We start from the raw sequence: 13,539 nt of genomic DNA, 5'->3' as shown, positions 1-13,539 counted from the left end.
ACTCTGCTAGTTTCTTCACTGCTAGCCTTCCGTTATATACTCTGCTAGCTTCTTCACTGATAGCCTTCCGCTATATACTCTGCTAGCCTCTCCACTGCTAGTCTATCACTATACACTCTGCTAGCTTCTCCACTGCTAGCCTCTCACTATACACTCTGCTAACTTCTCCACTTCTAGCCTCTCACTATATACTCTGCTAGATTCTTCACTGCTAGCCTTCCGCTATATACTCTTGTTAGCTTCTCCACTGCTAGCCTTCCGCTATATACTCTGCTAGCTTCTCCACTGCTAGCCTTCCGCTATATACTCTGCTAGCTTCTCCACTGCTAGCCTCCTATACTCTCTGCTAGCTTCTCTAATGCTTGCCTTCCGCTATACTCTCTGCTCACACTTAGGATTCTGCTAGCTTCTCTTGTCTTTCCTCTTGTCTTCACTCCGACCAAATCCCCCCTCTCTCACACACGCTCCGGTATGTATCCCCCTCCTTATTAACTCCTCATTAATGAAGCTGGTGAGCTCCCGTCGACTCACGCCCGTGGCTTCCGCCGCTATCGCCTCAATCTTCCGTCAAGCTAGCGCCTGTTCCGCGCCTGCATTTGCAGCCAGCCAATCACTGCTATGCATCTTGATTGGCCGTCTCCTTTCCGTTGCTCTCTCTCGCCGCACCTGTTCGCCACGATGCGACCTCACTGTCCGTAACTCGCGCATGCGTGCACACCACTTGCAACCCCCCGTGCGCATTACTCCACTACACATGTGTTGCTGTTAATTTGGAATCGGCTCAGAAAGTTCATTTCAGTGCCATCAATATCTCCTCCGTAGGATTTTCCTAAATAAAAATATCGTGTAGTGGTGTGTACAATTGACAATTTTGGTTGCTCCACCATTAACGTTATTACAATGACTGGCTGCACTTGCATGCATCTATATTACCGTGCAATACCCCTTCTAGGCCTACAAATTACGAGATGTTCTGTATGTCGTTGGAATTAGCTCAGGGAGCTGATTCTTTGAGCGAACCCCTAAACACGACCTGCGTTTCACCTTAGCTTGCATCTCAAGACCAAAACACCAGACACACGTTTGCCAAATATGTTTTTCAACATGAATCCAACCACTTAAAATATAGTTTTTGGACACATTGATTCCTTTCCCAAAAAGTGCCCACCTCAAAAGAATTATGACATCGAGTGTGTTAGTATCCAAAGCGGCCGTTTTTTGGGTTACAGTCACAAAATTGGCAGGGATGATCGGGCCCCGGGGACTGGCGACGAACACAAAATATTCGGCCGAGATATATTTGTGACACACAAAGTGGTGCACTGTACATTTATTCCAGAAAGAAAGCTTTGCGAAAATTATTGCACAGATGTTTGAGGGGACAACCAAAGATGCCAGAAAAAAAGTGTGGGGGGGGGGAGGTCAAAATGAGGTACCCAAAAATAGGCATTAAAAATGGCGTCCCCTGGTCTAACACCCTATTCTAGCCCAACTCTAACCTTAACCTAACCAAAAGCTAATCCCTAACCCAAAGCTAGCCTAACCCTAAACCCATCGCTAAATGAAGCCATACATAACCTAACCTAACTATAACCTACCCCCAAACCTACCTCTCACCTAACCCAACACTAACCCTAGCCCTAACTTAACCATAAACCCAAAACCTAACCGTAACAAATCCTAACCATGAACATTCACAGCAACGTTTTGACATTGAGTGTGAGTATCCAAAACGGCTATCTTTTGGGTTAGTCACATTGGCAGGTATCATAGGACCCGAGGCAAGTGACGACAAAACGTTTTATCATGCGCTGCCTCTACATGTAAAATAAAACATTTTACATGCAAAACCCATTTTCAATTAGGTAAGTGTGCGCATGTCAATGCAACTTAATATTAAATGGAACCACAACGATATACAACAGCCACTCTGCTCTTATTTTATATGGTAGTGTTAAAATCAAATGTTGTTGTATATGACCTGCATGGGTGAAGTATGCGCAAACAACACCCATAACTGACAGTATGAGGAGGCCTACCTCAAGCAGTGTATTGACATAGCAGCTGTAATGTTATTTTTATGGGTGATATTTTCAATGATAGAAATTTCACGTTTAATGGAGGCAACATTTTTCACAGGATAGTTTTTTTTCTCTTCAGAAAGTGGTACTTATTTTGACCCCAGACCGATGATGGGCTGACTCTTCCAAGACCAGAACACGCAACTTTCTGATTAAAAGTGCTACTAAACGTGTTCTTCGTTACAATTGGCACAACTTACCTGAATATACAAAAGTGTGGCAATAGTTTTCCATCATAGCCTTTGACCACTGGTGATGGAGACTTGTCTATAACATAGCTCCTCGAATAATTTAATGAGCTATTTGGATTTAGGGATTTTTACACCCTATGGATCGATGTTCTCCAAACGACCATAGCTGCAATCTGCACTGCGGGTGACATTCCGAGACACGAGATCACGCAGCCATTAACATGTCTTACTACGTCATGAAGTATTGGTGGATCATGTTCCATCGTTCAAGAGATTGAGGTGTGTGAAATGCACATTTTACGTTATTTATTCCATTAAAATATTTCACTTGGAAGGTCTCAGGTGCGACGACGTAACTAGGGAACGCATCACTCTGAACTGAGTGCTCCGACACGGTAAGAAATCTAAGTTGTTTATTTCATAAAAGCTCAGTACAGCCACACGTCTCCGTCTCTTCTCCTTGCGGCATCCACTCTTCGAGTAGCTACGCTGCCCCGCGCCACGTGGCACTCACACGCTCTCCAGCGCACCGCTGGCTGACGGTGCGCTAATTAGCGGCTGGAGAACGAGCCACCACTTGGTGGATGAGATGGCGGGCAGCAGCGGCAGGGTTCCTCTTCAGTCTTCGACACCGACCCTTTCGCATTGCTCCGTGTCCCCCTATATCCCCCAGCCCGGGTCTAAGTCCCGCCTCTGGCCACACCCCTTCAGGAACCTTCCCGAACGTTCCCGAAGCCTCCCTGGTGGAACCGCCTCTCAACTTCCACCAAAATATAAACCCCACTATGGATAAGTATGGCTGTAGAATGAAATACGTGCCCCATGAATAATCCAGGCAATGGCGCTCTCATTACAACTCTATAAAAATCAGTCGAAACTATTCTAGATAATTTGTTGACTTCTGCCACGTAAAAAGTAGCCAAATGCTTTAATCTAAGGTGTTTCTTGTGACAGTGCTCTGGAACACATGTTACATCATTCCCTCAAGACAGAGCAAGTTCACTCAGACCACTTATCCAATCATCAATCACATGGGGTCATTTCAGTCAATGACAGAGGCATGCCAACTTTTTAATACCAATTAAATAATGAAGTCATTTATAAACAGGTGAGAGCCCATAAGGGGTGGACATACAAATCTAAATACGAGGCATGTGGCACATTTCAGTGAACATGTCAACATTGCCACAATAAGAAATGATGCAAGAGACAATGAGACTCAATGGGTGAACATATATATTTACTTGTAATTTTTAGAAGTGTAATAAGAGAGTACACCGACGGTCGTCGACCGGCTGGATAGGCTCCGCTGCATCAACCATTAGCCAATCAGGATTGAGCGGGATCATCTGGGCCAAAGTTCAAGGGCGGAGCTCAGGGGTGCTCGCAGGGAACCATAGGGAAGGTTCTAGAATGGGCGTGGCTAGAGGCGGGGCTTGGCTCCACGTCAGAGGGTTATAAGGGGAAGCAGGAAGAGGCTCGAGGTCAGTGTGGTAAGTCTTGAAGCGGGACCATGTCTCGCGCCTTAGGAACGCCAGCGGCCACGTGGCGGTCCGGGGGGTTGTCTCCTTGTGTGCCGTCAGCCAGCGGTGCGCAGGAGCGGGAAGCGCAAGCGAGCCATACGCCAACTTACGCCACGCAACGAAGAACGTAGTGATTTTGGGGAATGGAACGTGGAGCTGTCCACCCATTAAAGAAATAAATAAAGACGCAAGTCAGAGATCGTCGCTGTGATTGATTACAGAAGCATGGAATTATTTCAGTCACCTGAACCTGACGTGACATCACAGTGTATTAAACAGACGACACCAAAGTACAAGTTCTTGAGCCACTTTAGTGCAGCTCACATATAAAACATACGACTGTGTGCTTGGGGTGTGCGTGTATTTTGCAACACAAGACCGGATTCGTCTGGCGGGTAGATAACAAACTGGCATCATGATGCACAGTTGAAAATTCGTGTTCTGGCGCTGCCATATAATTTTATTTCACTTGTAATAAACATGGCTGGAGCTTATACGCGTCTAATGAACAGCGTTGTAATCGAATCAGAATTAGTTCATTTCGCCAGATTAATTCGTTTATCTCGCCAGGGATAAACCAATTAATTACACTCGATGATGCTGGATATAATCTCAAGTGAAACTTCTAATATATTGTAAAAGTTTTGCTTGCATTTTCACTCCAGTTTGCGTAAAAAACAAATCAATACGTACATTTGCCCGTGACTTGATTGTATTACCTCCATTGGATGTTAATAGTAAAAAATAGCATTTTGTCCACACCATCTATTAAAAAAAAAAAATCCGAATTGAGGGGTGGGTCCTAAATGTCCTCTCTTCAACCCCTCGTGAAGCAGTCCAGTCCACCCGAGCTCCCAGAACACAGCCGCTCAGTGCAGTTGACCAAAACGAAGAACCATCGGCTCTTGCAAATAAAACACTTAACCATATTAACCAACCCACATTTTAACCAACTCACTCGCATGCTGCACCAGCAGAACGTGCTGGAGGTGGATGGGGGCGGCTGCCTCGAGTTCCATCCTCTTAACACTACATTTAAGGCGACCACGCGGTCGTGCCGTGCTGATGGCCGTCTCTCGTGGCCCTCCTGTCACTCAGCCTTGCCCCACTCTCCCGGAGTGTCGCCTCCCTTTTCCCACAACAAACAGCACAAAACTGGGGGAGGGGTGGAACTCGGGTGGGGGGGGGCTGCAATGACGGTAAAGTCACGTAGATAGAAGAGATACGTGGATGACACGTTTGTCATCTGGCCACATGGCCGACCGGCTCTGAAACAATTCCTCAACTACATCAATTCCATACATCCAGCAATCAAATTCACCATGGAGGTACAAAAGGATGGCATGCTACCTTTCTTGGATGTCTTAATCAAAAAGAGACCAGATAGCTCATTGAGCCACTCTGTTTACAGGAAAGTAACCCTGACGCCTACCTAAAACCGGATTCCCACCACCATCCATTCCAGAGGAATTCCCTCATCAAAACGCTACACCATAGAGCTCAATGTATCTCTGACCATGAACATCTGACCAGTGAACTCAACACGTACACCAGGCTCTCAAGGCGTTTGAATATTCTGACTACACAATCCGTGAGGAAGGAGCCATCTGAAGATCCAATCTTAACCATCACCTTGCCTTACATAGCAGGGGTAACCAAAAAGATTTCCAAAACCTTGAACACAGGATAAGATCCAGGTCCGATTTAACAGTGCATAACATTCGTGATCTGATCCCATTTGTGAAGATTCCTGAAATGCAATATCCTGGCGTCTATAAACTAAGCTGTATCTGCGGCAGCAGTTACATTGGGGAAACTAAATGACATGTCTCAGACCGTGTTCGTGAACATAAGGCAGATCTGAAACAAGGCAGGACCAATACTTCTGCCTTGGCTGATCATTACTTTAATTCGGCTGGCTCATGTGAAATTGATTTCTCTAAGACGATGGTACTTTGCAAGCCGACTGCCTATCAACAACGATTCGTTCACAAAGCCATCCATATATACACACAATTTCAACCGAGACGACGGTTTTATACTCAACAATCATTGGTAAGACGTCATCAACCACTTTGGGTCATGACTTAATTTGTGTTTTCTTGTCAACCTCTACCGTCAGCAGTGTGGATGGGTGTCGCGAGGTGCAATGCCCCCTCCCCCTCTCTCCCCCCTATTCCTCCCCCCATTGTTTAACACACTTGGACTGCGCCCTCGCCTTTCAGCTCCACCTCTATCTCTACCTCCTCACTCTCCCCCTGTCTCTGCCCCTCCCTCCCCCATTGTCTAACGCACTCGCTTTACTTGTACTTCTGGTGCTTTGCTCCTACATTTGCGCTGGCTGCCCTGCCCATGCTGTTTAAGCCGCACAGCTTTGCTCACTTTGAAAGCCCTTATAAGCAGTTGCATTTGGAGGCTTGCCCCCTTTTCTCTCCGCCTGATGAAGACTGCTTGTGTTGCGATAGAAATGTCGTGGATTTTTGCTTTTATTATTTTCTATTTATTGTATTATTTTTATTTATTTTCTATCCACGTGACTTTACCGAAAGAACCAAGAATATGAATTCCTTCAGTCACGAAAGTTAAGTCAAAATGGCATCACATCCAATGAGAAGCTAATGATTGCCATTGTATTTATATTGTTACCGACACGCGTGAAATGTATACGTACGGAAGTGTATGTGTGGGGAGCGGTGGTGGACTTGTTGATACACTCCCTTATGAACCTGACAGTTTGTTGCCGACAGCAAATATTATTGAAAAGTGATAGCTGAACTTATTGTGGGCCTTCATCAGATTTATTGATCATCAGTTGAGCAGATGGTGGCCAGGCATGGTTGACCACACCACCACCTTGTTCACTGTGCCAGTGCGAGTGTAAAGTTTTACCTATTCCCGCACCTTCTATTAGCCACACAGTGCGAGAGAAATGCAAAAGACGTTCAACATACATTAACCCAATTAAACTTGGAGATTTAAATAAAACAATTGGGGTTTTTTTTTCTATGGAATTTTTACAAGCATGAAGGCAGAATACGAAAACAGCGAAAGAGAAATCTGAGCCTGGATTCACACCTCCAAATTGCGATTGAACATTCATTTGTCCATTTCTTAAAATGTATATGCAAAAACAGAGTTATATTAACACGCTTTGCTAGTGTTTGCTGAATTATGTTTAAATGAATGTCTTCAGGAGCCAGACAGATTATATACAGGTGGATTCATGGGTTAACATTGATATTGAAGATATAACAGCCTCCTGGCATAATGCTGACCACTTGCACTCACACTGTGTGCCATGCCAGGCCAACAGGTGAGGAAGTGGGTAGGTGAATTGCTGGATGGGTGAGTGGGTGATTGGGCGAGTGAATGAATGGGGCGAGTGAAGGAATGGATGAGTGGGTGAGTAAGCGGGTGAGTGGGTGCATGGGTGAGCAGCTGAGTGGGTGAGTGGTTGGGTGGGTGAATGGTTGAGCGGGTGACTGAGTGGGGTGGGTGATTGATTGGTTGAGCTGGTGAGCGGATGGATGAGTGAATGGTTGAGGCGGTGAGTGGATGCGTGGCATTAAGTAGCCATGTTATAACTCATCCCACCCTCACAATTCCCCTTAATTCATAATAAAGGTTTTTGGGTTAGATCGCGTTATTTATGTGTCGTAACCCTCCACCACCCGACACGGCCAATCAGCAAAAAAAGTGTCACGTTGACAAAAGACAAATAATTCACTACTTTAGCCCACCGGTGTGTTGAAGAGTGAATCCACAACATTTACAGTTTGAGTACGACGTTTCGCTGGTAATTGCATCCAGCATCATCGGGCAATTCGCCAGAATGGTAAAGCCCTCGCTTGCTCCCGGTTTTAAATAGAGCAGCAGGGTGACATCATCATTTAACTCATTTCAGGTGCAGTGATTTGAGGTGGAGGGGGGGTATTGTAATTGCCCGATGATGCTGGATGTAATTACCAGCGAAACGTAGGACTCAAACTGTAAATGTTGTGGATTCACTCAACACACCGGTGGGCTAAAGTAGTGAATTATTTGTCTTTTGTCAACGTGACACTTTTTTTGCTGATTGGCCGTGTCGGGTGGTGGAGTGTTACGACACATTTATAAATAACGCGATCTAACCCAAAAACCTTTATTATGAATATTGGTCGCGAAAGCCTACGTGTTAAAATTCCCCTTAACTTTGGTTCATTAATGTCCAGTATATGTTTTATATGTTAAACATAGCATCTCGAGTAGCCGCATGAGTTATCCCATTACAATACAGCCAGATTATAAATTGTAGTTCCCACACATTGTGAGCATGCCGAGTGTACAGGCAGATGACAGCCTAAACGTTTCACTTCTACTGTGAGCCATGCATTAACATGCTGAGAACAAAAGCACAGCGCGCTAACCTTAACACTACCGCTCCCTACGCATGTGTGCGAGCCTGGGAATTATCTTCGTCTCTGCAACTCCACACCACTTGAAACTCCATTCCTGCCCTGGTTGAAGTCAAGACTTAACTCCCCATTAGTTTTCATGTACATATATATCGTAATATATATTTATACATTGCTATACATATACACAATCTTTCCCCCTGTGAAGTGTTTGGAGACGTGCTTGCATTTAGATGCTACTAGTGCACAAATGTTAATCGTATGAGAGGGGGGGATGGCTAATCATGCAGGGGAAGGGGGTCTATCTCCTCTAAGGGAACCTCCACGACCTTATACTCCGCCACCGGCACATCCATCGTCACGTCCTGCAGGGTCTGCATATCCACCGTGGGTCTGTCTTGTAGGCCCAGGCTGAGCGGGGACCCAGCATCGTTCTCCTGCCCCTCCTCCTCATGGTCAGTGAAAAGCACGGTGCGGGGGCCCTCCTGGGCGTGGGCCTCTCCCCAACCTCCCGTGTCACCCTCCCCCCCCGCGTCATTGGTCGACCGCCTGGATTCTGCCATCTGCGCATAGGTTGTGACCAGTCGCGCGAAGAAGGCGTCCGTGCCGGCGTCCGTGTTGTCGCCGGGATTCTCGTCCTGCGTGAGAAGGAGAGGAGGGTGTGCGACGGTAGAGATTCGTAGCTCAAATCCCACAGGCCGCCCCGGTTAATACCACGGCGGTGGCGGTGCGCATTAACGCTACCACCGCGCCGTCTGTTTCGTTCGCAGTGGTCGTGAAAGATCCCGTGACGGCACTCGGTAAGAGTTAAGCCGCTGCGCCAACGTTGCAAAAGTCAAAACAACACAAGGATTACACCACGGTAATTATTGGATTGAAATTAAGCGCAGCAGCTGCAATTATCGCTCACCCCCCACCCCCCCCCCCAACTGCTAAACACTCGGCAGGACCCGTCTGCTAAATGAGACTCTGCAAAGCTGTTCTAGGTGAGCAATCGCGATGAGTAAAAACCAACAACTGCCATTCACCATATTCTTTGGGTCTTTCGGTAAAGTCACGTAGATAACAACTTCCATTCACCACTAAGTGATGAATAGCAGTTGTTGTAGGTGCACTTTACGGCCACATGAAGTGTCAAAGGCTCGCTGGCAGATCAAGGGACAGACCCAGGTGCCACGGGTTGACTGAAATGACCGGCAGATGCACCACCTGTGCCCCCTACTGTGCTAAATTGCTGTGTTTTAGCTACTTGGCACTCCAATCGTTGTTTCGAGTTTTGCTCCTCTGCCCTCCGTTGTTGCTGGAGGGTGACTGCTCCAACTGTCCAGTAGCGTTCAATGAGTATCATCCAGAGGCTGATCTTGACACCGCTGGAACCAGTCGGCATAAAATCCACTCAGCCGCATATCCTCTTGTACCACATTAGTCCATCTCTTCTCTAGCCTGTGCTGCGTCCATTTAGCCCCCTCTATCTGGCCAAATAAAAGCTGTTTGGGTATGCAGTGGCTTGGCATGCGGGTTACGTGCCCCAGCCAATGCAGCCTTGCCTGCTGGAGGAGCTCACCTATGGCAATGTGTCCACATCTTTCAAGGATTTGTGAGCTCACAGAATATAGCCTAGTTCCAGGATGGATCGTAGGCAGGCTAGCCTGAATGTTTCTAACCGGCACAGATGTTCCATTGGGGGGACCAGGTTTAGCAAGCATAGAGAGGGCGTGACCGTGGCCAAGAATACCCAAATCCTTGGCCTTGCCTGCATCCCTCCAATGATGTTTATCTTCAGTGGGGGTATAAGCCACCACCACCACCATTCCATGCCTCCCGTTGATGGGAGGCGAGCCCACGGTAGCCTGGGTAAACACTTCCACCATGTACACGCACCTTCCCTATGACGCTTCTAAGCACTCGCACTTTCTCGCGGAAGCAGCATAGCTGCTCCTCAAGGTGCCGCTGGTTCTGCACCACCACCTGCTCCATAACCTGAAACATCTTCTCCTGGTACATCTGCAACAGCTGCGCCTGTCACAAGCCAAGCAACACAGAGCACCAAAGGAGATGAGGGCACAGACAAGAGGGGAAGGACGTAAAGGTTTGTTTGATAGACGAGGCAATAATCGTTTTATATCACTCATAGGTAATCTCGAGCATTTAAATGTGCTGCTGCAGATTAGCCTGGGAGAACCTACTGTCCCCCCCCCACCCATAATCCCAGCAGCAGTTGTCCCTGTGTGGCACAAGGTATACACAACACCAGCCTGAATATTGGTAAGACCCATGGATTTATCTTCTTGGTTCTTTCGGTAAAGTCACGTAGAATGGAAATAAAATAATAAAAATAAAATTCTCACAACGTTTCGGCCACAACACAAGTAGCCTTCCTCAGGTGAAGAAACAGAACTGTCAGTGAACACTGCCAAGCTTGGCAGCGTCTTTTAAGCTGGGTGGGAGGAGCAGAGCGCGTTGATGAATGAGTTTACATATCAACAGAAGAATTTAGCATTGAAGTAGCCGTGTTAATGTCTTGGATTAGCAGGATGTTAAAGTCATAAATTAGCATGTAACTGGGAGATTAGCATAATGTTAGTGTGAGGGATTAGCATGTAACTATGTCGGAAAAAGTGGCGGTTTCTTTTTTCTTTTCAACGTTAGCACCACGGAAAGTGACGAGCTTTGTTCAGACGGACGAGTCCATCTATGCTCGGAATGGAGGAGGGGGGAGAGAAACAGCCACGCTGCGCTGCTTTGTCCTGTGTTGCGTTACAACTATGCTATAGACTATACATTACAATATTATACCTTCCAATCTAAACTACATTGTATATCGTATACACAGCCCAATGTAAGCTCTAACATTATGCATTATATTGATATGCCTCCAACTAAACTTTTTCCTACATTACACGACTATACACCGTAATATACACTGCCATAGACAAACCCCACCCTTGAATTATACAATGCGTTACTATACACTACCCTATACTTTAGACTATAAAATGTTAGACTTGTAATATTACACTATGTATTATTCTACCAACCCTACTGTATACCACACTGCTGTATATTCACTATACAATTACGATACTATATATTACCTTATGAATTATGTTAAACATTACACTGTTATACTATTTATTATTATACAACATGCTATAAACCATACCATTGACCGTCGTGTGAAAGGTACTAAGAGGCAGTGCCAGCGAATGGACTGCGGTCTGAAAGTCACCGTAAAATACAATCAATCAAGAACCGAAATGGTTTATAACGTCTTTCCAATGGTTACTAAGCCAGAATCCATCTTCTCGGTTGAAATTTTCTCTGTGTTTGTATATGTGAATGGCCTCATGAACAAATCTCTCATGGTAGCCGGATGGCTTGCAGAGAACCTCCGTATTGGAAAAGTCAATGTCATGTGAGCCCATTGAATTATAACAGTGATCTGCCACGGCTGAGGTGTTCGTCCTACTGTGTTTCAAGTCTGCTTTATGTTTACGGATGCGGTCCGAGATTTGGCGTTTGGTTTCTCCAATGTAGCTGCTACCACAGAGGCAACTTAGTTTGTAGACGCCCGGGTACTGTATGTCTGGAACCACATCTTTTACAGACGGAACTAGATCACGGATTTTATGTACTGTGTTTAATCGGACCTGGATCTTGTGTTTATTCAGGATTTGAGATCTTTTTTGTGGCCCCGGCAATGTAGGGTAAGGTGATGGTTTTGAATGGCTCCTCTAGAGGATCCTTCATGGTTGGAGTGATGGCTTTGCGGATTGTGTAGTCGGAGTAACCATTATCCTTGAGAGCTTGGTGTACGTGCTTGAGTTCACTGGCAATGTGTTCCTGGTCGGAGATGCATTGGCCTCTATGGTATAGAGCAGGGGTCGGCAACCTATGGCTCGCGAGCCAGATGTGGCTCTTTTGATGACTGCATCTGGCTCACAAATAAATCTTAGCTGACATTTCTTAACATAAGTAATGAATAATTCCGCTGACATTAAAGTAAAACATTACAGAAATCAGTGTTAAAAATAACGTTTAAAATATAAAACATTCTCATGCATTTTAATCCATCCATTTTTCTACCGCTCCTGTTCAGGGTTGCAGGTGGCTGGAGCCAATCCCAGCTGTCCGACACCAAAACTCTATTTTTATTGGATAATGCGGTAGCCTACGGGTCGTTGTGAGGTCAAGAAGTAAACTTCTGTCCTTTAATCAAATAGTCAGCTAGCTAATTTATGCAGAGCAAACCCTTTTGATGAAGATGGCGAAAAGAAAAAAAGGTGAGTACTGCACATTTCAGCACGAATGGACAGAAGAATTCGCCTTTGTGGAGAGAGCAGGTTCTGCGGTGTCTAATATGCAATGATAAAATTTCATCGATGAAACGGTCAAGTATAAAGCGGCAATTCGACACACGCCATGCTACATTTGCATCGAAATATCCAGCGGGGGACAGCAGAAAGAAGGCATGCCAAGAGCTACTGTCCAGAGTGCAAGCTAGTCAGCAGCAACTCCGTGTATGGACCAGACAAGGTGATTGGAATTCAGCTAGCTTTGCTGGTTCTTTAGCAATTGTGAGGAACGGAGAGCCATTCACAGATGGCGAGTATGCCAAAACATTCATGCTTGATGTGGCCAACGAACTTTTTGACTTTTCGGATAAAGACAAGATAATCAAACGAATAAAAGACATGCCTCTGTCAGCAAAAACTGTTCACGATCGTACCATAATGATGGCAAATCAAGTGGAGGAAACACAAGTGAAGGATCTAAATGCAGCGCCATACTTTTCCCTTGCTTTGGATGAGTCAACAGACGTAAGTCATTTATCCCAGTTCAGTGTGATTGCAAGGTATGCTGCCGGTGACACACTGCGTGAGGAAAGTCTTGCTGTTTTGCCAATGAAAGGGTCAACAAGAGTGTAGGATTTATTCAAGTCTTTCATTGAGTTCGCTAAAGAAAAAAGTCTACCGATGGATAAGCTTATTTCGGTGTGTACTGATGGTGCTCCGTGTATGGTGGGGAAAAACAGAGGATTTGTAGCGCTTCTTCGTCAACATGAAAAAAGACCAATCCTAAGTCTTCACTGCATTCTACATTAGGAGGCGCTTTGTGCTCAAATGTGTGGCGAGCAGCTTGGTGAGGTGATGTCACTGGTCATTCGGGTGGTCAACTTTATTGTTGCCCGAGCTTTAAATGATCGCCAGTTTAAAACACTGCTGGATGAAGTTGGGAATCATTATCCCGGTCTGCTTTTGCACAGCAAAGTGCGTTGGTTGTCAAAAGGGAAGGTGCTCAGCCGTTTTGCGGCTTGCCTGAGCGAAATCCGGACTTTTCTTGAAATGAA

General features: G+C 45.8%; 1 protein-coding gene across 2 annotated transcripts in view; it reads right to left on the bottom strand.

Annotated features, from left to right (window-relative positions):
• Nucleotides 1-3,312: 3,312 nt before the first annotated feature.
• Nucleotides 3,313-13,539, bottom strand: part of LOC116953862 (ATPase MORC2-like) — a 54,311-nt gene continuing 44,084 nt past the window's right edge. For both annotated transcript variants that reach the window (XM_076051882.1, XM_076051883.1), the window contains exons 24-25: nucleotides 10,071-10,208; nucleotides 3,313-8,827 (exon numbers count right to left, since the gene is read on the bottom strand). In XM_076051882.1, the coding sequence (XP_075907997.1) occupies nucleotides 8,468-8,827; nucleotides 10,071-10,208 (498 nt within the window). In that variant the 3' untranslated portion in view covers nucleotides 3,313-8,467. The remainder of the gene's footprint in view (nucleotides 8,828-10,070; nucleotides 10,209-13,539) is intronic.

This window comes from Petromyzon marinus, chromosome 53 (assembly GCF_048934315.1).
Source record: "Petromyzon marinus isolate PM22_M1 ecotype Great Lakes invasive population chromosome 53, UKy_Petmar_22M1.pri1.0, whole genome shotgun sequence".
NCBI lineage: Eukaryota > Metazoa > Chordata > Hyperoartia > Petromyzontiformes > Petromyzontidae > Petromyzon > Petromyzon marinus.
The sequence above is the reverse complement of the archived record's forward strand: the minus strand, read 5'-3'. Positions and strand labels throughout refer to the sequence as shown.